Source organism: Pyrus communis, chromosome 15, assembly GCF_041283825.1.
Source record: "Pyrus communis isolate YQ-2024b chromosome 15, ASM4128382v1, whole genome shotgun sequence".
NCBI lineage: Eukaryota > Viridiplantae > Streptophyta > Magnoliopsida > Rosales > Rosaceae > Pyrus > Pyrus communis.
Window position 1 is genome coordinate 39,352,598 of NC_142579.1, and position 27,251 is coordinate 39,379,848.

The 27,251-nt window shown below is 38.2% G+C and overlaps 4 protein-coding genes across 5 annotated transcripts; 1 reads left to right on the forward strand and 3 right to left on the reverse strand.

The window, feature by feature from the left end:
- Positions 1-1,650: 1,650 nt before the first annotated feature.
- LOC137744798 (transcription factor bHLH74) lies at positions 1,651-5,787 on the forward strand. 2 transcript variants are annotated; one of them, XM_068484607.2, is made up of 9 exons: positions 1,651-2,237; positions 3,295-3,955; positions 4,038-4,268; positions 4,377-4,442; positions 4,536-4,604; positions 4,820-4,891; positions 4,992-5,135; positions 5,216-5,297; positions 5,389-5,787. In XM_068484607.2, exons 2-9 carry the CDS (start codon positions 3,350-3,352, stop codon positions 5,409-5,411), a joined length of 1,293 nt encoding a protein of 430 aa, XP_068340708.1. In that variant the 5' UTR covers positions 1,651-2,237; positions 3,295-3,349; the 3' UTR covers positions 5,412-5,787. The 2 variants fall into 2 exon arrangements, with proteins under 2 accessions (XP_068340708.1, XP_068340716.1); XM_068484615.2 differs by lacking the exon at positions 1,651-2,237 and having other exon boundaries at positions 2,721-3,955.
- An 829-nt stretch (positions 5,788-6,616) lies between these two features.
- On the reverse strand, positions 6,617-10,485 carry LOC137744972 (putative xyloglucan glycosyltransferase 12). The gene is made up of 5 exons (XM_068484811.2): positions 8,911-10,485; positions 8,499-8,807; positions 8,035-8,325; positions 7,820-7,933; positions 6,617-7,694 (listed from the first exon to the last, which is right to left on the reverse strand). Exons 1-5 carry the CDS (start codon positions 9,670-9,672, stop codon positions 7,071-7,073), a joined length of 2,100 nt encoding a protein of 699 aa, XP_068340912.1. The 5' UTR covers positions 9,673-10,485; the 3' UTR covers positions 6,617-7,070.
- A 7,238-nt stretch (positions 10,486-17,723) lies between these two features.
- Positions 17,724-20,782, reverse strand: LOC137744965 (amino acid transporter AVT6A). Its single transcript, XM_068484798.2, has 5 exons — positions 20,077-20,782; positions 19,722-19,874; positions 18,971-19,174; positions 18,307-18,772; positions 17,724-18,078 (listed from the first exon to the last, which is right to left on the reverse strand). The coding sequence occupies exons 1-5, from the start codon at positions 20,480-20,482 to the stop codon at positions 17,940-17,942; spliced, it is 1,368 nt and encodes a 455-aa protein (XP_068340899.1). The 5' UTR covers positions 20,483-20,782; the 3' UTR covers positions 17,724-17,939.
- A 724-nt stretch (positions 20,783-21,506) lies between these two features.
- On the reverse strand, positions 21,507-23,396 carry LOC137744956 (DNA binding protein). Its single transcript, XM_068484786.2, has 4 exons — positions 23,069-23,396; positions 22,792-22,987; positions 22,529-22,615; positions 21,507-21,912 (listed from the first exon to the last, which is right to left on the reverse strand). Exons 1-4 carry the CDS (start codon positions 23,287-23,289, stop codon positions 21,763-21,765), a joined length of 654 nt encoding a protein of 217 aa, XP_068340887.1. The 5' UTR covers positions 23,290-23,396; the 3' UTR covers positions 21,507-21,762.
- Positions 23,397-27,251: the final 3,855 nt, after the last annotated feature.

Sequence of the window (27,251 nt, forward strand, 5' to 3'; positions counted from 1 at the left end):
AATTTAAAAATGACATATTACACAGCATGACCAATATAGGCTTCATAATCTCCATTGATCTAATTCAGCAATTGCTTAATGTTATCAATCACCAAACCCATCGAAAAGGTGTCATGACTCAAGCGAAAAATTGTTGAAATGATATGGAGGGAGCTATCAAGTGACCTCATTCAAAAGTTCCTTATTTTACCGTTGTTAGCCTAATTTAAAAAGAACGATTTGAATTTAAACGCGTATAAAATATATTAACCTAACCAACTTAAATTCATCCTCTCAAATATGTACTCCTGGATTATTAATTAATGAATATTTTAGGACTCATTTATAGGGTGTAGGGGATTACGACTTGGGATCAAATTAGCCGCTAAATTCGGAATAAATTTGTAGTTTTTCCAGCAAGATCGCAACCAGGCCTAGGAGGAGGAGGATGTTTGACCAGATAATTTTGTTTGACCAGGTTTGTTAAGTACTTGGATTAAGAGAGTAAGAAGCTTTAAACAGGCAATAATACTAGTACAGCTGGATAACCGTACCAGGACAAGGAGGTCAATTCATGATTAGATTCCGTTATTCCTTACCTTCCTCACCACTCACGGACTCAAAAACCCTCCAAAGTTAAGAAAAAGACGTATTCTTCAATTTACCCCTTAAACTTGTAATTATTGGCCAATTCACCCACCCCCCTCCCCCCTAACTTTAATTTTGGTCAATTTCCTCCCTCAACTCTCATAATTAGTCAATTTGTACCTTGCTATTAATTTTTTAAATTTTCCATCTATTTTTCCATTAAGTAGGTATTTGCATGACTGCCTTAGAAGGGCAAAAAAAAGTCAATTTGCACCCTACTATTAATTTTTTTAGTTTTCCATCTATTTTTTTGTTAAGTAGGTATCCACATGACTGCCTTTGAAGGGCAAAAAAAGTCAATTTGCACCTTACTGTCATTTTCCGTTAAGTAGGTTTCCCTACACCTTACCAGAGGTAGACGAGGCTGAGGGAGGAGGCGACGGGGTGTGGGCAGCTACAAACAGTAGAGGAGGGAGGCGTTGGCGGTAGTCACAGGCTCGTCTTGGAGAAAAGGAAAAAGAAGAGAAAGTTCGAAGAAAATGAAGAAGATAGAAGGTGTAGGGAAAATGACTTTTTTGCCCCTTAAAGGCAGTCATGCGGATACCTACTTAATGGAATAATAGATGAAAAATTAAAAAAATTAACAGTATGGTGCAAATTAACTAATTATGAGAGTTGAATGAGAAAATTGACCAAAATTAAAGTTGAGAGGGAAATTGATTAATTATAAGAGTTGAAGGGGAAAATTGACCAACCCTTACAAGTTCTGGGATAAATTGATGAATAGCTCAAAAAAAAAAAAAAAAAAAAAACAAACAAAATATACCAGTACCACCAACTAATATTAGATTAATTTAAGGAAAACTTTGAGATTTTAGTCTCTGTCACGCATCCCCGGCTTAACACTCTCAATGTGGTCCCCTAGAAGCGCACACCTGTCAAAGCGGGGCCCACCAAGCATCAAATAATATTATTATTCATATTACTATAAAGTGTTTAAGTGAAAAATCTTAGGTCTAATCAATACCCATGACTGGCAAGTAATTGCATATCAAATTACTTTGACTAACACATTGGATAGCTGAATTCGATTTGTAAATATAGTCTAATGAAAAAGGAAGGTAAGGAAAAAAAAAAAAAAAAATCAGAAATCCAATGGGGGAGAAGGGGGGATTGATTTGGAAGTGGGGTCCAGAGGAATTAGAATTGATGTGCAATGATGCAGATGGAAGGATGATGGAGGTTAGGAGCATAATGAGTTTCTTCTCAAAAGAAATGAAAGGGGGTTATTGGGTTAGTTGGCACTGAGAAAAATGAGTGTGTAACAGCAAAGAGAGGTCTCTTGGAATGGTTGGCAAATGTGTCAGTAATTTTTTTTTTAAAGTATGTCAAAGATGGGAAGCAGGCAAACTTGGCCTTGAAGAGAAGAACCTCTCCAATTTTTTAATTCCCAAAGGAAAACAGAGGGAAAGCATTATTGTATTGGGAAAATTGCAGGCAAAGAAAGCTCAAAGTAGAGAGAGAGAGAAATTACAAGAGAGTAAAGTGTGGAAGGAGAGAGAGAGAGAGGGAGGGATTAGGTTCTGTAATAATTTTTCCAACCAGAGCAGTTGGCAGTGGTTATTTCTGGTTCTTTTAAAATCATACATGTCATCTGTGAACTTGTGCAGGTAAGCAAAGTCTCACTCTTTTTTTCCATAGCTCCATAGCTCTCTCTCTCTCTCTCTCTCTCTCTCTCTCTCTCTCTCTCTCTGCTGCATTGTGTCGTTGTGTGTGTGATCTATATAAAAAGTTTGAAACTTGATGCTTCTTTTGCTGTTTGTACAAAATACCCAATTGGTGAACTGAGATTTTCCTGTTAAATTTGACCAAGATTTGATTCTTTTGGAGGTAAAATCAAAAACACAATTCAGGGACTGAGCTAAAACCCTGCCCATTTTCTATTCCTTCACAATTCAAGCATATATTTGATGGTCTTTCTTGGAGTACCCATCCGAGAATATCTTAAAAGGGGTTCTGCAACTTTCCTTTTTCTCAGTTTCTAGGCTTCTAGCTTTTGATTCAAAACTTGCAAGAGCTAGTTGTTATTTCCTGATAGGTAATTTGGCAGCCATTTTTATTATATATTATTATTATTATTATAATATTCGATTGCTTGAAGCTTGGAGAGATTCTCCTTCTCCCCAATTTTGGTCATAGTTTGAAGAGATTCAAAGCCCCCTTTTCCATCAATCAGATTGATGTTTGATTGAGCTGAGGATTAAAAAAAAAAATTGAAAATTTAGCTCTCTCTCATATACATAAAGAGAAAGGGAATCTGCTTTCTTTTTGTTAGTCTGGTGAGCTGTTGCTTTGCTAATGTCATTGTTTGTCCATGTCCTACTTTATGCTCTGAAAGGTTCACTTTTCTTGTCTGTGGGGAGCATTTTCTTTTGTTTATTTTTCCCTTCCCTGCACTAGAAGCTTGATCCTAGGGTTTTTGAGGTCAGTAGGGTGGTGCAGCATAAGATTTTATGCCTGGTACACTGGATTTATCCTCTCACTTTGTGTCCATGGGATGCTGCAACAAGAGGCATCTGTTGCTTTAGCACCCTCTCAGGTCTATAAAGCTGTAAACGTTACTTGTTCCTTGTTGAGTCTGCAAGATATCACCAGTCAACTTTGGTCAAAGCCATCCACTTTCCCTTTAGTTTCTTAGATTTCTTTTGTCATTTGAATAACATATAGGTTGGTGGAGGAGGACTCCGTAGTTTTGGAGGATTAGAACTTCTGAGTTCAGAAAATGGAAGGTCATGACAGTGAGGATGTAGGGTTTCAGCATAGAAATGATGGGAGCCTAAACTGTCCATCGTCCGGGATGAACACGAATCCGCTGCCCGAAAAGGTTTCGAGAATGGCGATGAGTTCTGTGTCCATGTTTAAGCCGTCAAATGGGGCTGACCCTTTCTTTGGTTCTGCTTGGGATCCAATTGTTTCATTGAGTCAGAGTGATAATTTTGGCAGTTCTACGGGTGTTTCCCACGGCGAATTTCCCAATCCACCTTACCCCTTTGCGATGGAGAATCAGGGAATGAGTAGCACCTCCCACCTTGTTCAATATCCATCTGATTCAAGCTATGCTGGGATGGTGCCAAAGCTTCCTCCATGTTTTGGAAGTGGGAGCTTCACAGAAATGGTTGGTTCTTTTGGTGTCTCTGAGTGTGGCCAGATTGCTAAACCTGGGTGTCCTCCGAACTATAACCGGAACAGGGAGGGGGGCACTTTAACAGTCGGTGCCCAATCGCACGATGATCGCCAAATTTCTGAAGAGAGTGCTTTAGGATCTTCGCCGAATGGAAAGAGAAGGAAACGAGTTCCCGAATCCAACTCTGCATTCAGTCCAAATAAGGTAAATTGCTATGCTGAATTTGTGTAAGTTTTTTATTGATTATCTATCCCGGTGATGTTAATCTCTTTGTTATCTGAATCAGAATGTTGATGGGGAACTTAACAAGGATATGTCTGGGGAGAGCTCTGATTATCTGAAAGAACAAGATGAGAAGAAAGCAAAAACTGAAGAAAACGCAGCTGCAAGTTTGCGCGGTAAGCAGATGGGCAGACAGGCTAAAGAAAATTCTCAAAGCGGAGATCCAAAAGACAGTTACATTCATGTTAGAGCCCGAAGGGGCCAGGCTACAAATAGTCATAGCCTCGCAGAAAGGGTGCATTCTCATTACTATATATATATATATATATATATACGTACCAAATTTTCATGAAAATTTCCTTTTCAATTAGTTTATTGAAGCAATATAAGTTTCTGCTTGCAGGTAAGAAGAGAAAAGATTAGCGAGCGGATGAGATTGCTTCAAGAACTTGTTCCAGGATGCAATAAGGTATCAATATGTTTCGGAGTTGGTCAGTTTTATGAGTAATCTCTTATGTATATATAGAATACTGATCAATTTAATAACCAATCACTTTGCTAGATTACTGGGAAGGCTGTAATGCTTGATGAGATCATCAATTATGTGCAGTCTCTGCAACAGCAAGTTGAGGTATGATATTCTGCAGTCTAAAATGAGGAACTACTTCCGTGTTTTGTAGAAAAAATTAAACCACTAAGTTTATAGTTGTACTGCTATTTCTGCTAGTTGAAAGCTGAAACTAGATAACCGTGTCCGTGTGCATGATTGTGAAATTTAGTACCGTGGTTGTCTACCCCTGAAATGCTGTATGATTCAGTGAAGGTTTGCTTTCTTTAATGTTTCAGTTTTTATCAATGAAACTTGCGACGGTGAATCCAGAACTCAACATTGATATTGAACGGATTCTATCCAAAGACGTAAGTTCATAAAATGCTAGTATTACTTAACAATTTTGTCAATTACAACAAAACTATTTGTGAATGTATTGAACTTTATCTTGGTTTGCCTTTTCTGTAGATTCTTAATTCACGGAGTGGCGGTGGAGCTATCTTCGGGTTTAGTCCTGGAATCGGCTCTCCTCACCCATACCCTCCCGGTATGTTCCATGGAAACTTGCCAAGTTTGCTAACTTCAGCTCCACAATTTCCTTCCTTGCCTCAGGTAATTTGAATTGAGAGACTTCAAATCATTCCTTTTTGCTTGTCGAAACATTGGTTGAACTAATGCATGTGATTTTCCAGAATGTATTAGACAATGAGCTCCAGGGTCTTTTCCATATGGGTTTTGATTCTAGTTCAGCTATTGACAATATGGGACAAAATGGTAAATAACCCAAATTCATGTTTGCAAATCACTTTCAAAGTTCTTCTGTCTTAGCATTCCTCTAACCCTGACACGATATAATGTTCCGCAGGCCGCTTGAAACCAGAGCTATAAGATTGAGAACAGATTATGGTCTACTCCCACCCGAAGGATAATTCAAATTTTCGGTTAACTGTACTTGACACAGCTAGAGAAGAAGAAAAGCGGGAAAGAAAAGGTTATTTCGGTTGTATAGGCTCTCTCGTTCCTAATTGTTTGTTCTTCGAATTTTTAGCAGAAGAAGATGACTTTTGTTATATTACAAAAGATGTGTATAATGAGACAACAAGGCAAGAGGTTTGATTGGTGATGAAGCTTTGTTGGTTGGTGTTTGTAGAAATAGGACTTTGCTTGAAGCTTTCTTAGGGTTTTATTTTGGGGGGAAAAACTGTGAAACAATTGTTTTTGTAGATTGCTGCATCATGAAAGGAGTAACAGATTTGTTCTGATATTCATGTAGCTTCCTCTCAAAAATCTCCATTTCCCTTGCAATAAATTACGAGTTATGTTTCTGCAAGTTCCGGTTGTCAATTTAATGCATCAATAGAACTGGTTATAAACTTTAATAAAAAATAAAAACCGACTTATAGCAGGTTCAGAGCGGCTCTATTTGTGCATATTTTTGCCACCAGCCTTTGTGACCCAGGAAGAAAAAGCATAGCAGTTTCAGTTTTGTGGTCCAAACTAATTTTTGATAGATATTTTTGTGTTGTATAAAAGCAAAGCAATTATTCTTGTTTTAAGTGGAACCTCTTCCAAATCTTTGCCATGCATCGTCTTTTCTTCCTATGGATTCGATTCTTCTACGTGTCAGATTAAATAAATCGAAAGAGAATAACAGAAAGAAGGTGCAGAAATAGAAAACGCAAATCATTGCCTTGAAAGTACAGATTTTATGCTTTCTGATGCGATACCAGCAAATTTAGATGATGCAATTTTAGGGTAAGAAACCAAACACCACCGGACTCAATGCATCACTTCTGTTCATCTCATCTTATTGTCTCTGGGTCTCTAAATTGTGAGGATTCAAGAGAGTGATACGGCCTCGCTGCCCTTACGACGGTCTAGTAGCAGTATTTATCTCTACTTGCAAATGAGGTCTTAAATTTGACTTTCATGAAACAGTGAGTTTGATACCAATTTGCAGGCCTGGTCCAACCTGATATGGCGTTGTTTGATATGTAGAATTATATTTCTAACATTTGGATTGAATAAACGACATCTACAGAAAAGGTTTTCCTCCAATGTTAGGTGCTTAACCTTCAATTGAAATTGCAAAATTTCACAAGAGAAAGAAACAAATTACCATTTATACATGATCAGAGTAAAGCATCAAGAAGATTGCCTTTGAAATTGTAAAGTAGCTTGTGTTTTGATGTTTGAAGAAACAGATTTTCTTACAAAAAGAATGACTACAAACAAAAGAATGAAAAAAAAATTTAAAAAAAAAAAAAATAACAAACAATGAACATGCATCACTAATTCTCATCTGTACTTTTCTCATAGATGACATCCTTTCTCCGTTTATAGCACAACTATTCTTGTTCTTCCGGGTGGAGGGAGTCTGGAGGGTGGAGGACAAACAGGAAAGAGAGCAACACTCTCAGCCCTCTCGACGGCCTTCTCCCAAGGAGTCTTCTCTCTGGGTTGTTCTACTTAGATACGGTTACCACCCCGGCTTGTCTGTGTCCCAATCGGCCATATATCGCTATGAAAGTTTATTGCTTTCCCTTTTTATTCTACCTGTTCGCCAATTAGGTCTAAACCGACCAGCAGGAACGATACTCCCTGAAACAACAAGAAGTAGAAGTGGATACCCTGAGCAGACAGAAGGCTCCTCGCCGCAGCAGTTAGAAGGAGGAAAGCCAATGCCAACTCCTTTGTGTATATTCTGTTGTGCTTCTTTTTCCTGGAAGCCCTTTGCTCCTGCTGTCTAATTTCTTCCTTCATTTCAACAAGGTCTGGCACTGAGACCCCCCTTTGATGCTTTGGCTTCTCAACTAAGGAGGTGAGATCGCCCTCTGAGGAACGGCCGGATTTCTTAGTGACAACCCATTCGTATGCGCTGCCAAGCTGAAACAGGCCGGAGATCATAGCGTTGAATTTTGTTACCGACATGGTGTTCTCAAAGAGAAGGTAAGGAACAATGAAAGGGAAGGCTTTTGGGGCTGGGAGGATGTTGAGAAATGACATGGTGGCAGGGATGTAACATACAACCCACGCTGGTAGCTCGGCCTCTGGGATGAACATTGTCATGGGGAGAATTATGCAAAAAAGGGTAAACGAATAGAAGGGTAATATAAGTTTCCGGAGCAGAAAGAAGAGAAAGATCAAATTGAATTTCTTGCCAATGCTGATCTGCGACAAGCAAAGAACAAGATATATATTAGTTAACCGCAATCCACAACAATTCCTTGGCAAGCAATAGCTGCAAAACAACCTTAATTGAACAAAGGGACAAGCAACACTAAAAGGATATATACCTTAGATTTTATAATAGCGGGCAAACAGAGGCGAAATAATTGCATAGGCCCCGAGTGCCATCGGTGTTGTTGCTTCCGGTAAGCTTCATAAGACTCCGGTAATTCACACTGGCACTGAGCACATGGAAGATATAGCACTAACAACCATTAGCCAACCATTGAAACAGTGGAAGTAAACTAGTTTTAACAAAGGATTAATAAGAACTAAATAGTACCTCGACGTCATTGAGGAAAATGAATTTCCATCCGTGGAGGTGGGCACGAACAGCAATATCCATGTCCTCGACAGTGGTCCTCTCCAACCACCCACCAGCTTCCTCCAACGCCTTTATCCTCCACACACCAGCTGTCCCATTGAAACCGAAGAAATTAATGAACACGCTGTTCACTTGTTGCTCAACCTCAAAGTGGAATGACAAATTAATGTTCTGCAGCCTTGTGAGTAGGTTCTCATCCTTGTTCACAAAGGACCACCTAGCCTGAACCAGCCCTAGTTCATCGTTGCCCTGAAATTTTCAATAATTAACCAATTTTAGTAATTAAGGCTATCCTAATCGCAATAATTAACTGCCTCGTCTCATTAAAAGCAACAATCTTTACAATAATGCAGTTCGAACAGTCTCAATCAAAGTCCCATAGATTATGATTAACAACAGAATTGGCACCAATTAGGGTTTACCTTGAAGTGAGGCACTGTTCTCTTGAGGAAGTCAGGGGTGGGCTGAAAATCTGCGTCAAAAATCGCCACGAATTCATAGTCTTTGACATAGCTACAATGCATTGCAGACTTGAGATTACCAGCCTTGTATCCGTCTCGAATCACTCGATGCCGGTACAGAATGTTGGCTCCCTCCTGCTGCCACTTATGAACTTCCTCTTTGATCAGAAACTGCGTCGTTGGATCGTCCGAATCGTCGAGGATTTGAATCAACAGCTTAGATTTCGGCCAGTCCAGATTGCACACTGCAGCAATTGACGTCTGATAAACCTGATTTTCCAAACAATCTACAATCAGCCAAGAACAAAATGCACAAAAATCGTAAAATTAAAAGTTACTGAGCTACAAAAAATCGTAAGTTCAGTAAATTTACCTCCTTTTCATTGCACATGGGGATCTGAACAAGAACCATGGGGAAGTAACCGGTTTCCCCTGTTTCGGGGTCGAAAGCGCCTTCTTTTGGGACCGGTTTGATATTCTTGAACCGGATCCAGAAGCAACCCAGACAAAGCATTAGCCTATCCAAGCTCTGAATCATGAACAGAACAATGCAGGAACTGGCGAGAAACTGCAGCGGCGGAGCTAAATATTCGACCCGGAAAAAAACCCATTTCGAATAAACCCAGTCGAATGCGCCCTTAACCCCCAATGGCGACGCCCACAGATAATCCAGCTGCAGATGCGGCGCCCCAAAGTGCCAGCCTTTGAAATACGCCGCCACCTCAAACCCCAGAAGGAGCACCGACAGCCACAGGAACATCTTGATGCAGAAATAGAACCGGCTCCGGACGACCGGGTTCTCGACTTCCCTGACGCTGGCGGGCTCGACGTCGGCGTCGGTGTCCATCCTGCCGGAGGCGATGCGGCGGCGGATTGCGGATGCGAGGCCCAGCATTGCGGAGCCAATGGAGGTGAGGCAGCCGGCAGCTCTGTGGGCTCTGAGGAGGAGGACCCAAGTGAACTGCTTGGCGTTTTTGCCACGGACCCGACCAGGCGACTCGGAGATGAGGAAGTCCTTGTCGGTGGGGCCTTCAAGCTCGACCATGGACCAGTTGGGGTTCTCCATCTTGACGACGACGGGAGTGCCGCGGTGGGTGTCTTTATTATTATTCCACCAGCTGAAGGAGGGCGCCATTTTTATGGGTGTGAGTTCCTCTGGGTGTCTGATCTCACGAAACCCAGCTCAGAAACGAACCGCAACGTTTCTATTTTTTTTTTTTTTTTTTTTTTTTTTTTTTTTGTAAATTTGTCGATTTTTCGGTCGGAGCCAAAACCCTTTTCGACCGCTTGAAGATGAAGAGACCCAGAAGGCAGAAAAGGCTACGAGTTTGATCTCATTGTCAGGAAATGTAGAGAGAGAAAGCGAGACTAAGGAAGGGGAGAGAGAGAGAGAGAGAGAGAGAGAGAGAGAGAAAGAAGGGGAAGGAGAAGAAGGACGCGTGGTGGAGAGAAAGCAGAGCGAGGCGTCTCTAAATCATTGCCAAATTCGGTGCTGCCGAGTGTTAAGAGAGAGAGAGAGAGAGAGAAGAGTGGGGAATTCTAGAGAGAGAAAGTCATTGAGGAGAGAGAAACAACAACAACAACAACAACAAAGGTTGCGACTTTTCCTGTGGGGGCTGAGGCCAAATGCGCTACCATTCAATTTACAGCTTGCAAATGAGGACTCCGGGAAGCAATAAAAAGAAGAAGGGAGACAGAAAGATACAGAGAGAGGAGAGAGAAGAAATGAAAGAGATGGTAATGGTAACAGCTCAACACGTCTTTGATTTTGATTAGTGAAATTAATTAATTAAAAAAGATCAAAAGAGGAGGCAAGAAAAACAAAAAAATGACTCGACGAAAAAATATATATAATTTATTTGAATTGATTCGGAGAACCCACGTTCCCGAAGGTCAATGTCTGGAATTGATCCTTTTTACCAGTAACAACATTCCCAGATTTTCTCTCTAAACTTTTCACCAAACCGGAAAAAATTAATTAATTTGGAAAGAAAATCACAGAAACCGTGCACTAAACGATAATTTGGATTCCGTACAACAACAACAAAAAACCCCTACTCAATCAAACTGTACAGAAATTCAGAAAAAAAGGGCAGTTATTAACCGGATTTCCGACAAAAAAAAAAAAAAAAAAGACAATTTCTACTCTTTTTTGTTTTGTTTTTTTGGGTGTTTTTGCTCTCTTCTTTTCACCTACCGCTTTCAAGGTATAATAATATCAGCAACAACCAACAACGTAAGCCCTAACCCTGGAAATTTCCTTCGTACATGTAAAGGGACCATCTTTTTTTCTGGGAATTTTTGTTTTTGTTACAATATACAATTGAGGAAAAAGGGGAAGGAGAATTTACAGAGATGTTCCGGCGCGGTGGAAGGTACGAGATGCTTTGTTCCTCCTTCCGAATCCGATTGGAATCCCATCTGGGTCTGGGTGGCTGCTCCTCCTCCTCGTGTGAATTCAAAGCTCATAACTTTTTGACCATTTCTCTCTTTTTACTTTTTGACGTTTTAATCTGAGAAGAAAAATAGGAAAAAAAGAAAAAATAAATTAAGGAATAATAATAATATTTCAACGAGAAAGACAGGGTATCAGATAGAGAGGAGAATTTTCTACCCTCATAATCTCTTTACCCTTTCATACCCTCTTATTTGAACGATTACGGTTAAACCACGTTAACATTTTATATTGATTTTTTTATAGAATTAATAAGACAAAAAATAATTTGTAAGAGAAAGAGATGGAAAGGGATGAGAATAGGAGGGTAGAGAATCCTTTATCAAATAGCTACCACCAAATGCATCTTGATGCGACAAAAAGTGAAATTGATTTTTAAAAAAATTTGGTTTTTTATTTTTATTTTTTTGTTTTGTATTTTGTTAATTATTAATTAATGGACGGATGGTGGTTCAAAGCTTCAAATGAGCTCATTTCGTTAGGGAAAATGCAGCTATATAGTTATAATTAAGGAATTTTTAACGAAAATTTTTTGATACCGTTTATTTTGACGAAAAATCATATTTTTACACTAAAATGTGAATCATGGTACAATGGTATTATTCACTTTATCCTTTATTTTGCCCTTATCGTTAAAACTTAAAATTTTCAAGTCTTTTTCATTAGTTTTCATTATAATTAATGGTTACAAGTAAAGTAGATTATAATTTGTAATTTTAAGTGTTATGCTTGATAATTGAAATGAAATAAATTAAGTAATGCCACAATTTTTTTATTTCTATTTTTCAAATAAGTTTGTCATAATTTTTTTTCAATAGAAGTTTATCATAATTTACTGAATCTAAATAATTACAATCCTTGAGCTGGAAAATGTATTAGTTTGATGAGCAGTGTTTTTCGCATATTTTTTAAGTAGGATCTTGGTATTATTTTACAACCTATTTAGTGAGGCGAATGAGATTGAATTTAGAGATAAAGATTGAATTAGCAGCATGTAATCCATGTGTAAAAATAGATTGGACAACTCATTTTGTTGTGAATTCATAACACATTATGTCTAGTCCTGTTTATCTTACATTTGACACAACAAACAACAAAAATTTATATACCAAATGTCATAAGATGTGCAAAATCGTTCTTTTGGTTTCAGCTAGTTACATTAGCGTTATGATTTCGTCCTTGTTGATTTGATTATTGAATTATTACTTAAACGTTGATAAACGTGCTTATTTGATGACACATCATTTAGTTTGTAAATTTTATTTATAAATTGATCTCTCTAACATTATCGTACAAATAAATGGTAAGAATAGTATTTTCAAAAGACGACGGCTGATCTTTACACTAAGAACGATGAGCTATGGGCACAAACCGCAATTGACGTCCAGGCTTCCATAAAATGTGTGCGCGATTACGACCCAAGGATGAGACACGTGGAACGTCGGTGGTGCATTAGTCATGACCGGGGTTTCCACCCCTCAGCCGGCACTGGGCCACAGCTATTTGAGCGTAATTCCCGGCTCCTTGCCAAATGCCAAGTCATCCCACCCATCTTTTTTTTTTTTTTTTCTAATTCTGGAAAAGGAAAGAAAACCTATGCAACATGCACGTCGTTACTACGTATGTGAATAGTTAATATCATAAGACTACGTAGTTCACTCTGTTTAACGGTAATTATGTTTGCATGAGGAATGAATGTTGTATCGATAAAGGCATGTTTTATCTTAAACATGTTACCTATAATAATATTGACATTTTATCGATGGTTTGCTAAGCAATGATTACAAATGTCTCATATTTTTACCGTATTAGTGTATTATCTCATGTCAAATAATGAATACAATAAAAATTTAGTAAGATCATACATTAATTGATATATCATGTACTTGTCACATTATATGATACACAAACGTAATACAAAAATACACTTTCTCTAAAAACATTTCTAATTCATCCATAGAGAACGTACGTCGAATCATAGAGTGACAAGTTTAGTAAATGATATGACAATATTTTATTTATGTAAATATAAGGTATTCTGACTTTTATTTATGGAAAATGATATGACAATATTTCATTTTTGCAAGTATAAATTATCACCCATTTGTCTATAAGAAAGTTTACTAAATAAACTTGTAACCCACTTCATATTTACATAAATAAAATGTTATCCTATCATTTTGCTAGCAAATTTAATCAGAAACTTATTCTTTAGAACAACGTTGAGGCGTAAAATTTATATACCAAATGTCATCACCATATGTGTTTTCTTATCAAATTGTTTTGCATGTTTAGATTAAGTTTAAATTGTTTAGATTTACGTACGAAAACATAATTTGTCATATACACATAGATTAATGATGGAATTAATGATTCCATAAGCAATTTTAGAGAAGATGCCATGCAACGGGACACTAATGACCCAATTATACAAGTTAATTTGTGGATGACAGCTCTACTTTGTGATGGTCTTAACTTTTAATTAATAATTAAATTATGTAAAAAAGGATTAAGCAAAATAAAAAGTTCTAAAAGTTGGAGGACATGTAGGACCTCGACGCGGTATCTTTATTTATCTAATCACGATTTGGTAACGGGTGAGATCAAAGAGCACGGCCCTTAATCCTTAATTTATGTTTAGGATCATAATTACAGTCCAGGTGGACGGTCTATTGCAATTTTGAAATACTATATTTATATATTTAGTATTATATAATATGTGTTTGATACCATCTGCGTCGGCGCGAACACAAACCGACACTGCTCTCGTCAAATCCCTAATCAACGATTAATTACGATTATTATAAACCGATTAGTTTTGGAAAATGAAAAAATCAACCTTCAACTAAAGCTAGGGATACTCTTATTTAATTCGAACAATTTCGTCAAATCATTTATATTCAAAGGGTTTCATATTTTTAGTCTAAGATAAATATAAAAAAACTAAGCAGACCAACTTAAAAGGAGAAAGCAAAATAAAAAGCACAATAGTTTGTTAGGAAGTGCTTTAGAATGACTAACACTTTTACAGAAAATATTTTTGTATTCCAAAAATACGTTGTATTTTTACTAAAAAATTTTCTAAAAATATTTTTACAAAAAATGCTTTTAATTATTAAAAAAAAAAAAAAAAAAAAAAAAAAACTTCTAAACGAGCCTGGGACAAAAAGGGAGAAAGTTACAAATGGAAAATGGTGGTTGCATTGAAAAATATTGAAAAATTAGAGTAGTACGTGTCAATCAAAAAATGGCATGTCATTTTCTAATAAATTTTATAACGTGCAGCTCTTGAGCCTTTTCTGTGTGTGGTTTTATGCTGTCCATGTCTTCCTCGTTGCCTCAATTTTCTATTGCCGCTAATGTGACTTTCTGAGGATCCAAACAGTCCAAGTTCATTGTCGTTCTCTTGCAGATCGAAACTGGACAACCATAATGTATAGTTTTTAGATTGTTTAAAATTTCAATTGCTGTTTTAATCAAGTCACCAACTATTGCGTTCTTTTCCAAGTTCTTCTATCATTAGAACGTGATTAGTGTGATGTGTTTTGATTTATTCCGACACATTATCGTTACTAATCCCTTCTGCTTTCACCAACAAAGCAAAAGAAACCAGATGATAACGAAGAAGAGTAGTGTTATTCCCGCGCCCAGTGTTTTATCTCCTCACACTCTTTAATGAAATTTTTAATTACAAGTTTGTTCATTTGTTAAATGATTGAAAAAGATATATAATAAAAATAAGTTGGGTGCGAAAAGGTATTAGGAGCTCTAGACTTATATTGTGTTGTGAAAGGAAAGGACAATATGTAGGCCGAATTCGCCAAAAAGACAATAAAGGATGAGGATAGAAGGAATCTTGGAACGTAGATCCCCTTTCCATTGAAGGGTAAGAAGCAAGCAACTGATGATGATTAGATATTGATGATAATTATTGGAGTGCATAATCATACAATAACATAATATTTGGAGATTATTCATTTGTTAGTAAAGTATCGTCGGAGAAGACTGCGTTGTTGGTAAAATAGTGTTTCAATTAGGAATAATAGTGGGTGGAGAAATAGAATACTAGAGGTTATTTAGGAATAATAGTTGGTGAGAAAATAGCATTTTAATTTTTTAGCTTTTTATAGTGGAACAATACTTGGCTACTCGAAGATGAATAAGGCCATCTCTAACTGATCTGGCCAAAGGGCCATAGGGCTAAAAATAGCCTGTTTTGACACGAAAACTATCTCCAACCGAGGGCTAGGCCAAATGGCTCGTGGTCCCCATCCGACCAAAAATGGGAGAATTGGCCAAAGGGTTGGCCAAGAGTAGCCAGCCCTCTAGCACCAGAATGTCAAGCTTGACATTTTGTTAGCCCTCAACAACTACCTGCCGTCAACATGATGCCAACTAGCAACGGCTAGTTGACATCCTGCTGCCGTTAGGTTACCATTGGAATTTGATTTTTTTTTTTTTTTGACAAATTATAAAAAAAAAAAATTCTAATTTTTATTCCTATAAATATCTAAGTTATTCCTACAACATTTCTCGCATACTTTTCACCGTTCCATACTATCTTACTTCATTTTATTTCAATTTTTCACATTCTATTCTCTTACCTCTTCTAATAATCTTTGCTTTAATTTTTTCAATAATTTTCAAATGGCCACATATGCAATGAAAGGAAGGGCTTAGACCTGAAAAGAATACGAAGCTCTTTGCAAGGCTTATAAATGAATCTCGGAAGATAGTGTCAATGGTAGTTCTCAAACAAGTGAAGGTGTTTAGAGGTGTGTGAATTCTACCCCAATATCCAGCCAATTTATTAACATTGAAAGCTGAAGATAATAAGTGCCACGTAAATAAAAATCTTATCTAAAATGTGCACAACAAATTATATCTCGACACGTGGCACTTGAAATCCTATCCGAAAAATTATTGAGATTACATAAAGATAAGAAATATGGAGAGTTACTCACGTTAGCGACACATGTCACTCGAAATCATATCCAAAAAATTATTAAGATTATATAAAGATAAGAAATCTGGAAGCTTATTCATTTGGCGACAAGTGACACTCAAAATATGTCTGAAAACCTTATCTTAATATGGTAGTTGCATTTAAGTAACCGTATTAATTCAATTAAAATAATAAATTATGTTTGACCTATGACTATTTGGTCCCTAGGTTGGAGATGATATAAAACATGGTCTGATACTATTCATGAAAATGTAATTTCTTATAGAGCTATAAGGCTAAAGGAAGCTTTTTGGCCCCTACTTGAAACTCTTTGTGTTTAAATCACAAAATATTTTGTTTATGATCAAAATAATTCATATTACAAATCACTCTATAAAATCACAATGGCGCCATAGCTCATGAGATTGGGAGTTTTCCTACGCAAATAATGACGCCCTCGTTCATGAAATGAGTAGTCGAACTTTCTCAACAAAATAAAGACTAGATACCGTTGAACGCAACGATCATAATCTTGTAGGTTGATAGTCTTCCTTTTAGGCATTTTGGCTGGATGTAGGTTGGTGAGAAGACCGAAGATACCAAGCTACGGTCAAGTGAATTTGGACATTGTCCAAACTTTATAGTAATTTGAAAAAAAGCGCCGTGGACATTTCAATCAAACGTGGCCAAATTAGAGGCCGCTCCCACAAATGGTCCAAAAACTTTTGCTGTCGCGGTCCGTTAAAGTCCACCCCATTGGTTGAAGGTGACTGTCTATTTCTGAATCGTAACTTCAGACAACGTCTTCATCCTCAAGGGACCATTTCCTGTGGAATATTATTACAACATCAGATTTATGGGGTTTTTTTTCAAAAACTTTTAAACGGGTATTTGTTTTTATAGGTTGCTCCGACACTAGAATATTATATTCCAACGTCGGAGCAACCCATAAAAACAAGACTAAAATCATAACTAGAAAAAGAAGAGAAAGATAATCTAGACTAGTAAATTTAGCCTGAACTTGAAATCCAACGGTATGCTTAAGCTCTCATCCAGAAACACGTCGGAAGAGCAGCTGTCGATAGGAGAGAGATGGCCCAAACAAACAGGGCAATACAACTTTATAGAGCTTTGTGGAAAGGGTGGTACACATCAAATCTTCATGTCTTGATGAATTGAGCGTGAAGCGGAACAGCTATTCCGCCAGGTGGAGAAAAAGCCACAATTAAAATTGGTTGAATCAATACATGCGTCGCGTGCATATAACACTTGACAGTGGACACAACTGACTGACCCAACACGGTTTTTCCTCGCATGCGTTTGTCACAGTTGATGAGTGCCGACAGTTGCAAAGCCTATGCTTTGGAATGGTAGTTCCCGTGCTGGAAGAGGTGGTATTTACGCTTGGAATGGCAATGCACGAGCTTACAGACTCGATCAATCATTTCGAAAGAGCAATGGACTAATCCAACGATGTGAGAGTGCGTTCATACAACACGTAGCATTGTTATGAACTTCTCAACACTAAATGCAAACAATGGTCAATTCATCTTTTTCGTTTGTATGCGCTTGAAGTGGTGTTCTAACATTTCAGATTGTAACGCACTAGTCCGAAAATCCAATTTAACCATTAAGAGAGCAACGTACAAATCGGAGATGCGAAAGTTTACGTACCACGTCAAATTGCCTCGTCAAACGAAAAAGATGAATTCACAACGCAAACGATGCGGCAAAAGATGAAAGCAGCTTTGTGGGGGCCAGTAGAAATCATAAGATTCAAAACAGCTTTGGTTAATGACAGCAAATCATGATTATTTAATATAATTATCCACTAACGGAATATAACAACTGACTTAAGTCACAAATCATCAGTCGTTGATAGTGCTTTTGTGAAGCTTCCCGTTAGAACAGTTTTTAGCTGCTGGTGCTTGAATTTTTCTATAAAAAAAATTAAAAAAATCAACTCTAATTCTATGTGAAAAGATTGTAAAACTTTGCTGTGTCAGCTTCTAGCGACTTTCTCACGGCTGAAAATGCTGTAAATGTCACTGGAGATAGCCGCCGTGCTTGAGGATACTGCTAAAAATATCATCACCCATGAGACTAATTTGTCTTTCTTTGTCGCGATTCCACTAGTGTTCCTGCACAACAAAAGAGAGGAAGCGTTTTCAAATGACCAAAAGTGCATTTATCAACGAAGATATTTGATTCAAGTCATACGGCACAAAAGTGCTCTCAGTGGTTCTAGTCTAAGTTCGAGACAACTTTTGCCTTCTGATATTTGATGATCATAACTAAGCAAGCTATTAAATGTAAGAAGCCACAAATTATACGATATCAGTAGTTCATAAGAGTTAATAATTGCTTACCTAAGGGCTACAGCAGCTGGAAATATGAAACCAACGGCGATGGCAGCTGTAGCACCTGTGAACTGAAAGGCATCCCAGATGCTAGGCACAAAATTGGCTCCCAGAAATATAAAACCCATGAGAGCTGCAGTTACTGAGTAGAATCTTCGGTTGTCATATGCGATAGGAATGGCAAAGGGAAAGAGAAGGCCATCCAAATTTAGGCGGAGGGAGAAAAACACAATGGGGAAAACGAGCATCAGGTGGACACCATAGCTCACCCTAACAATATCATCAAGAATCGAGCTATACGGAATTCCAAGGTCAGCATCGAAATTTGCCAGCACATCATCCATCGTATGATCCCCAAAGAGAAGGAAACCAAAGAAGCTGGTTGCAATATAAACAGTAGAGCAAAATGCAAGTGACATTCGCACTATTGACTTCATCTGCGCAGGGTCTCTCAGTTCATTCTCTATAGGGTGAACTGCAAGAAGTGCATTAGAATGGTATCAGCTAAAATAATACACAACCTTGTATTAAGCAATCAAATCCCATTTTAGATGACCATGTGCACCATGGTTATATACAATATAAGTAAAGTGTATCGCCCGTGTCATTTGATCTTTAACCACTCCCTCTGTATTTATAATCTAGCAGGCTAATTTGCATATGAAGTACTCACTGTTATGATGGCAAATATAGGCGGTGACGAGAATGGGGATGGTGGTGAAAAGCTTCCAAAACGATGCCTGGTCAACCAGTTTGGGCATCAAACGTGGAAATTCAATGCTTCCATCAATCAACTTAAAGATTGCTACTCCAGCAGTTATTGCGACAAATACAACAGCCAAAGCAACGGACAACGCTGATGTGTATCTCAATGAATCTAGCATAAAAAGAGAGTATATGTACAGAAATCAGTCACTAATTAAATTGCTGTTATGCCAGTCGACAACTAAAACTAATAATTCACTGCACATAGCAACAGTTCTTAAAATCCTGGGCACGTTAAAGAATCGAATGTGCATAAGTTCGAATCCTCTACAAACTTCAAGACAAGAATGATCCAGCGACAGCAAGCAAGCTAGGCAACACAACAATATACAACGGGTAATGCGCTGCACTTGGTTTGATCAAAATGACAAATACAAGCTCACCACCCAAACTACAGCTACTTCACGACAATTAACACGCTTCACATCTTTGCAGCATTCACTCGATTAGTCGTTAGCTGTTCATTCTAATCAAGAAACCGAAAGCAATACCTTACACAATTAAGATAAAGACGGAGTATTAAGCATCTAAACCTTCATTTGTGTCTTAATTCTCCGACCAATCTCTAAAGTCTCAAAGCAAGCGACAACCATATTTCACAAACACTTGTTACTTTTATTATAATATAAAGAAAAAAGAGATAAGTAGAGAGATTGTACCTACGCGCTTGAAAGAAATGAGGGGAGCCAAAACAAACAGCGAGGTAAGAAGCAGCAGCGAGAACCGGGCCGTCCACCAACGTTGTCCGAACCATTCTTCTATCACCCCCGAATGGCGGACTCCTTCCGACGACGTCCCCGACAGCACATCCCCTGCAACACCAGAAAATTCCAAAATTACCCCCACAATTCCAACCATTCAATTTCCCAACCAATAAATCTCAGCCCAATAGCCGCTTGGCAACTAAATTCGGAAAGTCAGAACCACGTTGACCCAAAAACCCTATACCAAAATAGAAAGCATATCTTTTGACAAACGAAAAAGAAAGAAAGCAAAAGCATATCTAATCTGTACCCATGATGATCATGTAGACGACGAGCATCCCCAAGTTGTTTACGACGACGCAGAGCTGGAGGAGTGTCCGGCCGGGCCCACCGAACGCGTCGCCGACAAGGCCGGAGTACGAGGCGGCCTTGGAAGCTCTGGTGAACCGCATGATCATGTCGATGGAGGACTCCGTTAGCATCGCGCCCAAGACGATCATGATCAGGCCCGGAACCAGTCCCAATTGCTTGACCGCCGCCGGGAGGGCCATGATCCCGGCGCCGACGATCGTCGTCGAGAGGTTGAACACGGCGCCTGAAAAAGACGCCCCCTCGAAGCCGGCCTCGACGGAGCCATAGTCTTCGTCGTGCTTTTGTGGCAGCAGCGGGGCTTTGGGGTTGCGCCGGTGCTTCCGGTCCGAGGACAGAATCGTCATTCCGGTGAGGTGGTTGATTGGTGTTTTGGCCGTTGAGGAAATTTGGCGAACGGATTTATGTGAGGGGGTTGTCTGCACCGGAGCCGACTTGTATTTACCAGTAACGCGTTGACGCGTGTGAATATCTTTCCGAAAGCAGGATTTTGAACGCGTGACGCTGCCGTTTGATTGGAAGTTTATTTCAAGTTGTGAGGTTGTTTTTGGAGGAGAAAGAGACAAAAGGTGAGCTTTGGAAAGTCCTTACGTTGCCGCAAAACGCACAAGGATGGGATGAGGCGCCTAACTAGGACCAGCGCAAGTAAGGAGATGGATTGTCTGCCCTCTCCTTCTCATGCTCTCTTGTTTTGTGCAATTACGGTTAAGCACGTCAACATTTTATATTAATTTTTTTTATAAAAATAATAAGACAAAAAGTAAATATTGACGTAACTTAACCATGATCACACAAAACAAAACAAGAAGACATGAGAAGAGCAGGGCAGACAATCCATCTCCCGCAAGTAATTAAGTTGAAAAGACTTCTATTTTCCATTGAAACCGGATTTTATAAAGCTTTTCTCGGATTTCCTTCCTATTTGGGCATTTCAAAATTTAGTCAAAGATTTGCGATTTTTTTTTTTTTAATGTTTAGATAATATCGCTTGTTTGAAAAAAAATAAAATAAAAAAATTAGTCAAAGACGTTTTAAAATCAGATTGCTTACATGGCAGAATTTTAGGTGCTGCCAGATGTATACATCTATGACGGGACATGGTGATACGATGCATTCACCGATGACACGGCTGAACTTGGTCTTCTAGGTTGCGGAAGTTGCAGCCCAATTTACGTATTGCAGTATTTTGACCCAACATAGAAGTTGAATGAAGCATCTAATTTGACTCCAGCAACTGAAAGCATGGAAGATGAGGAGACTTGATCAATAATCAAGGGTAGCGATTTTCACGCTTCATTATTGATCACCTGCACTCCGAATTCGATATTTTACAATTTTTCTCACGATTGTAGGAGACTAAAAGATGAGTGCTTAGAAAAACTTGACACTAATTATCACAAGGATCTGTGTTACCTTTGGGTCGAAGATTCATCGTTTGTAGGATGCAAAGTGGAAGCGACAAGGTTTAAGTCTAAGAACTCACAACATATTATACAGTACACAGGGGGCTGTTCATGAGCTGATGAGATGCTGGCTTCAACAGCCGAAGCAGCGGTGGCATTTTAATCTAGGTTATAAAGTTAGCTTAAACTTACAGGCATTGCCAGTTAAATGGCATGGAACCATATCAACGCTTTCTCTTCCGCTTGGAGTTTTTACTTGTATCACTTTTGGGGTCTTGTTCTTTCTGTGAAGATAACTTGGCCCCAACAGTGCAACTCCACAGAGCTCTCTCTACATCTGATGGCGTGAAGGTGTCGCCTTCTGCGCTCAATTCCTGCAGACATTTCAAGCAGAAACTTAAAAGTGAAGCAAAATCTATATAAATGTAAAGCTCTACAAACTCGATCACTTGTACGATTACTTGAAATACAAGGAAGGCACTTGCATGCAAACACTCTGGAAATTACTTTACATGATCACAAGTTGGTTTTGCTTAACAGCATGCTAAATCATATCAACAGAATTTACGAGAATTGAACACCGAAAAAGAAAATGCTACACTCAACCATCATAAAGAATGCCTAGAGTTAAGATTACGGCTTTCCACAGAATTCTATACGTATCATAGTATTATCCTTTTTCAATTGGGAAGAGAGATGGCCGGCAGTTTTGAACTGTCACGAGGACAACAAATTAGCCCTGAGAAAGTCTTCAATCAAGAAGGTTGTATATGCACCCTCTCATACTCATCTCATCACACGAGCAGCGCATAATGGATAAATAGGAAACGGAACTGTTTACAACTGCCGGAACTTAGAATTATCGTCCGACACCAGCACCACATTACATTAAGTGGCATCAGATTTGTGTAATGTGCATGTGTTAACTTATATACTAGGAATCATCAAGTAATTTTCGATGTAACACAAACCCGAGAGAAACTGACTGACCTTAGCCTTCTCCTGCAATTTATTTGCAAATAACAGGTACTGCTTAAGTGTATAGTCTTTGGAGTTTCCAAGAGCTGCAACCATAGCCTTCCACCATTCCAAACACAAATTCAATTTCATAATTAAGCAGCAGGATTACTTTAATCAGAAGCAATTAACACATAATCAAATGAATAAGTTTCAATGTTAAGCAGAGGATATTTACTCTAATCAGAAGCAATTACCACAAAAATCAACAAACAAAACCCTAAATATTAAATCACCTCGTCGGACATGAAAGGCGCCACGTCGGGCGCATAAGCTGCAAGAACGGCGGAGGCGGTGGCGGGACCCACGCCTTTGAGCACCGTGAGCTCAGAGATGGCCTTCGAGATATCGGGAAGAGACCGAAACGCCCTTTCGGATGCCGATTTCACCACGGAATCATCCAAGGATGAAACGAAATCCAGCAGCCGCGGCCTCAAATTCCAGAATTTTACATCCAAGTTAGTACATCATTACTATATGTATAGAAGAAATCAAGAGAGAGAGAGGAGGTACCGCCATTTGCCACGGCTGAGCTTCCAGCGCATGAGGTCGGAGAGCTCGGAGGTGGTGATGAAGGGGTTAGGGTTTCGCTGGCGGAGGAGAGGAGGGAGTTGGTGGCGGTAAAATTCGTCGAGAGAAACCAGATCGGGTTTGTTGAGCAATTCGATGCGAGACGAGTAAGAAGAGAGTGATTCTTTCCAGAGACCGAGAGTAGAGCTCTCAAATAATTCCATTGTTGCTGTGAGGTTTGCTTGCGGCGGCGGCGGTTGCCTGTTTGGTGCGGCGGTGGAAGGGTTCCCGCTACACCTGCCTTTTTAAATTAATTAATTTCTGCCTTTTTCAGTCCAGTGTTTTTCCGTCTTAAATCTTAATGGATTTCCAAATGGGTCCATTGGGTTGGGCTAATTTGACCCAATTTGTATTAGGCCCAGAGAAAAAACCTAGGTTTAGTATTACCCACCGGGCCAATAAGGAATGTACATGTTAAGAATATCTTACGGAAAATTAGAGCCGAAGTACATGCCTTCGTTGCGGGACCCACTAGCCTTAATCTTGGCTACGACACTTAAATCACGAATACTGTTTAACTCTTTACATATAATAAGTTATTATTCTTTCAATGATGACGGGCACATTATTTCAGTGTATAAATATTATAATATAAACCGTTAATTTTCTTCATGATCATCATTTAAAAATTATTTCTAAAAAAATTCATTTGATTTCGAAACCAGGTAGCCATCCATGTAATCAATCAAATTGATAGTTAATCATAAGAATGCTACTTGTTTTTATAAACGTCTACGTTCAACTCACATACTAAACGGTCTCCAAATTGAATGAAGTTTCTAAATATGATTTTCATACAATTATACATTGAATTACACGATGATAATCAGAAAAGTAGAAATGACTTTACGAGTATTTTTGGCTTACAGAATATGCAGGCAGAGGATGGACAGAGGACGCTCTGTTAACTTTATACTCGTGCATTTCTGCTTCCATTGGCCATCATTTTGCGTCTAATTATTACAAGCAAACCTCCAATTCTGTCCACTTTTTTTGTTTCTGTCAACAAAATTTGGTTGGCTTAATACTAACTGCTACATGGTCCATGCTTAATGATGCATGACTTTACGATGATGTTCTATTAAAAAAGTTTCGAAAGGGGTTAAGTTAATTAATCAGATACATCAATTGAACTTGTCTTTGTCCAAGTTATTTTTTTAATCAAATATAACGACACACAAGAGAAGAAATCACATGAAATTAGAACGGTAGTGTTATAATATCTCAAATTAATATTATAATTCATGTTATATAAAAATAACTCAAAAGATATAATGCCGCCTGCTATAATTTTGAAATACTCTACTACGACGTTAATGTTTAGATTGCATGTAAGTTTCTCTTATGTAACGAAATAACTAGAAACGTTGCATGTGGTCAATGCATGTGATTCGGGTTGGGGTAGCTATTTCCTGATCGGTAGTACACTTGTCTAGGATCTCCTTTATATCACATGTCATGTTTAAAATATTAAAATGTTATTCATCGGTGGACCTTGAATCATATTCTACCCAGTATCCCGTCTCACTATTATATTGCACCAAATCAGATCCATCAGTACGATGGCTATTGTTCTATAAACAATTTAATATTTCTTTTCTCGTCTGTACTATATTTTAAGCGTGATCTCATCTATTTTTATCTCACACATACCTTCTCAATTTTGAGTGAAAAAAACAAAAATTCAATCAAATTTGGGTAAATTATATAACACGATTGTTGATGATTTGATTATTATTAAAATATTAATTAATATATTTATTTTATATTGGTGACATATTACTTAGTTTGTAAATGTGATTTAACCGATTGGTCTATTTAGCATTGCTTATTCGATTTAGTTCGGTCTGATTGTCATAATAGGGTTTAAATTTCAAACTAATCAGATGATTGTCATAATAAATCCATTTAAAAAAATGTTAGTCTTATCACATTTTCAATATCATATTCAATTTTTCTAATCGAGATGAGACACCATGTCCTCATGGGTTCTACGTCTCCAATTTTGATTTTTTTTTTTTTTTTTTTTTGTTACTCCAAATAACAAATGGAATATATAATAGTGAATCATTGTGAGGTTCTCTCTTCCAATTCTCCTCTCATTTCCTCATCTCTTCTCACATTTTTTTACTTTGTTTTTCTCTTTTTATGTATAAGTAGATACAAAATATTGACGTAATTTAATTGTGACTGTCCAATAAGAGGAGAAGGGAAGAAAGAAATCATACTCCAAATACCCTACCATGACGTTGGTGTCTCGATTGTACATAAGTTTTTTCTTATATATCAAAACAATTAGAAACGTTGCATGTGATCAATCTATGTGTGTTTGAACCCAAATTTACACCATCAGCCCGTGTAATCAAGGTCGTTGAGTATGCATAGTTTTCAATCGTCGGATGAAAAAGTGGAGATAATTTTTGTTATTGTTTGAGGATAATATTATGATTTTTATCATAATAATTATCTTTGAATATGAATTATCTGCGTTTTTTTTTAACCATGTGAATTATATCACAAACAAGCAGTGCAATTCGAATTAATTTGAGATGTCTAATGGCACTTGGAAGCTAAAAATGAATTTGAAATTCATTTGATCAGGATGCATGCATGCATGGGATAAAGATGAAATTGTGAGATGGTGATGTGATGTGATCAGGATGGTTATATCTAGATATTAATAATAATAAAATAAAATAAAATAAAATAAAAAAGGAGTAGGCTTCAGCCTATGGACATGATGGAAAAGCAAATTATCAGAAGATAATGATGTAGTAATTTCTTGACCATTGATCACATGACGATGGGATAAAGTCATCACTATTTCGTCAGATTTGGTGTATTTAAATATTGAAGATTTGTGGCATAAGAAAACTCAGGGATTGCTTCAGCTTGGTAGTCGTGATACATCAGAAGTCTTAAGAGATTATTTTCTAGTAGCCGTGACACATCAGGAGACTCAGTGATTTACGGCTTGGCGAAGCAAAGTACATCAACCCTATAAATACAGGTGCAATGGCAACGGGAAAATGACCTCCAATTCAACCCACAACTGCCATGCGCAAAACCTCTCAAACATTTTGAGATTTTTTATTTTCTTTTTCTCGCCAACGTATCTTCAGTTTGGATAAACAGCACTGTGAAGGCAACCAGCGAACACCTTTAGTTTGGATAAACAACACTGTTGCCGTAAAATCAGCCGATTGAGGAGCACCTTCAGTTTGGATAAACAGCACTGCGTCGAGGCCGACTGGTTACCTATTTAAGTCTCGGTCGAGAAGGGTTTTCGAATCCTTATTGGTAGATATCATCTTATTAGCCTTCTCGGCGAAGTAAGGTGTTACGAGTTACGGCATTCGGCGTACTAGACGCCGAGTGATTTTATGATTGGATACTCACAAGTGAGTTTCAGAGTTCGGCATTCCGACGGCCGAACCACATTCACCATCAAGACATACATCACCTTTGAATACTTGTGTCCGTACAGTCTGGTGTCGATTCGACGTGCTTATACTCTTACGAATATAATCACTGTGATCGAATCGGGCGCCGACGATTTGTGAACTTCGCAGAATTAGCAGCTCTGTCTTCAGGCTCGATAATCCAAAGGCCGAGATTTGTTCCTTCCTCGGCCGTAGTCGTAAGATAAAGAAGTCAGCAACGCGCTCAATGCAACATCAACAAATTTTATTCCTCGGCCGAGATTGGCCGACGAGTTGGCACCCCCCGCATTCAACCGAAGGATGTAGTTAGCTTATTAGTTACTCGGCTTGTGCGCCACGTAGGCTTTGTAATTTTTAGGGTCAACATTTTGGCATGCTCGGTGGGACAGAGTGCTAAAACTACGAAGTTTATATGATATATCAAGATTCCAATCCGGCTCCACGTAGCCGATTGTACGAGCTCCTAGAGGAATTGAAAAAATACAATGAGGAACGAAAAAGATCTTTGGAAGTGGAAAAAATTCTTCATGGCCATACAGAGATGCAAAAGTCATTCGCTTACATGTTGAGAATAAAAGCTCCTGTTACCCTGCAAGAGCAATGGGTAAATGAAGACAGGGCTTGATTTAATACATGGTTAGATGGAAAATATTTTCCTTATGTTTTCGACTACAAATCGATTC

What these genes read in the sequence shown, in the direction of transcription:
- LOC137744965 (XM_068484798.2), bottom strand. Translation starts at nt 20,482, where the DNA reads ATGACGATTCTGTCCTCGGACCGGAAGCACCGGCGCAACCCCAAAGCC. An exon ending in CATTTCTTTCAAGCGCGTAG is followed by an intron (nt 19,175 to 19,721) that starts GTACAATCTCTC and finishes TTTTTATGCTAG; the next exon opens with ATTCATTGAGATACACATCA. An exon ending in CCAGCTGCTGTAGCCCTTAG is followed by an intron (nt 18,079 to 18,306) that starts GTAAGCAATTAT and finishes TTTGTTGTGCAG; the next exon opens with GAACACTAGTGGAATCGCGA.
- LOC137744798 (XM_068484607.2), top strand. Translation starts at nt 3,350, where the DNA reads ATGGAAGGTCATGACAGTGAGGATGTAGGGTTTCAGCATAGAAATGAT. An exon ending in CTGCATTCAGTCCAAATAAG is followed by an intron (nt 3,956 to 4,037) that starts GTAAATTGCTAT and finishes TATCTGAATCAG; the next exon opens with AATGTTGATGGGGAACTTAA. An exon ending in CTCTGCAACAGCAAGTTGAG is followed by an intron (nt 4,605 to 4,819) that starts GTATGATATTCT and finishes TTAATGTTTCAG; the next exon opens with TTTTTATCAATGAAACTTGC.
- LOC137744972 (XM_068484811.2), bottom strand. Translation starts at nt 9,672, where the DNA reads ATGGCGCCCTCCTTCAGCTGGTGGAATAATAATAAAGACACCCACCGC. An exon ending in TTTTCCTCAATGACGTCGAG is followed by an intron (nt 7,934 to 8,034) that starts GTACTATTTAGT and finishes CCATGTGCTCAG; the next exon opens with TGCCAGTGTGAATTACCGGA. An exon ending in CCGCTATTATAAAATCTAAG is followed by an intron (nt 7,695 to 7,819) that starts GTATATATCCTT and finishes TGCTTGTCGCAG; the next exon opens with ATCAGCATTGGCAAGAAATT.
- LOC137744956 (XM_068484786.2), bottom strand. Translation starts at nt 23,289, where the DNA reads ATGGAATTATTTGAGAGCTCTACTCTCGGTCTCTGGAAAGAATCACTC. An exon ending in CGCCTTTCATGTCCGACGAG is followed by an intron (nt 22,616 to 22,791) that starts GTGATTTAATAT and finishes GAATGGTGGAAG; the next exon opens with GCTATGGTTGCAGCTCTTGG. An exon ending in AATTGCAGGAGAAGGCTAAG is followed by an intron (nt 21,913 to 22,528) that starts GTCAGTCAGTTT and finishes AAATGTCTGCAG; the next exon opens with GAATTGAGCGCAGAAGGCGA.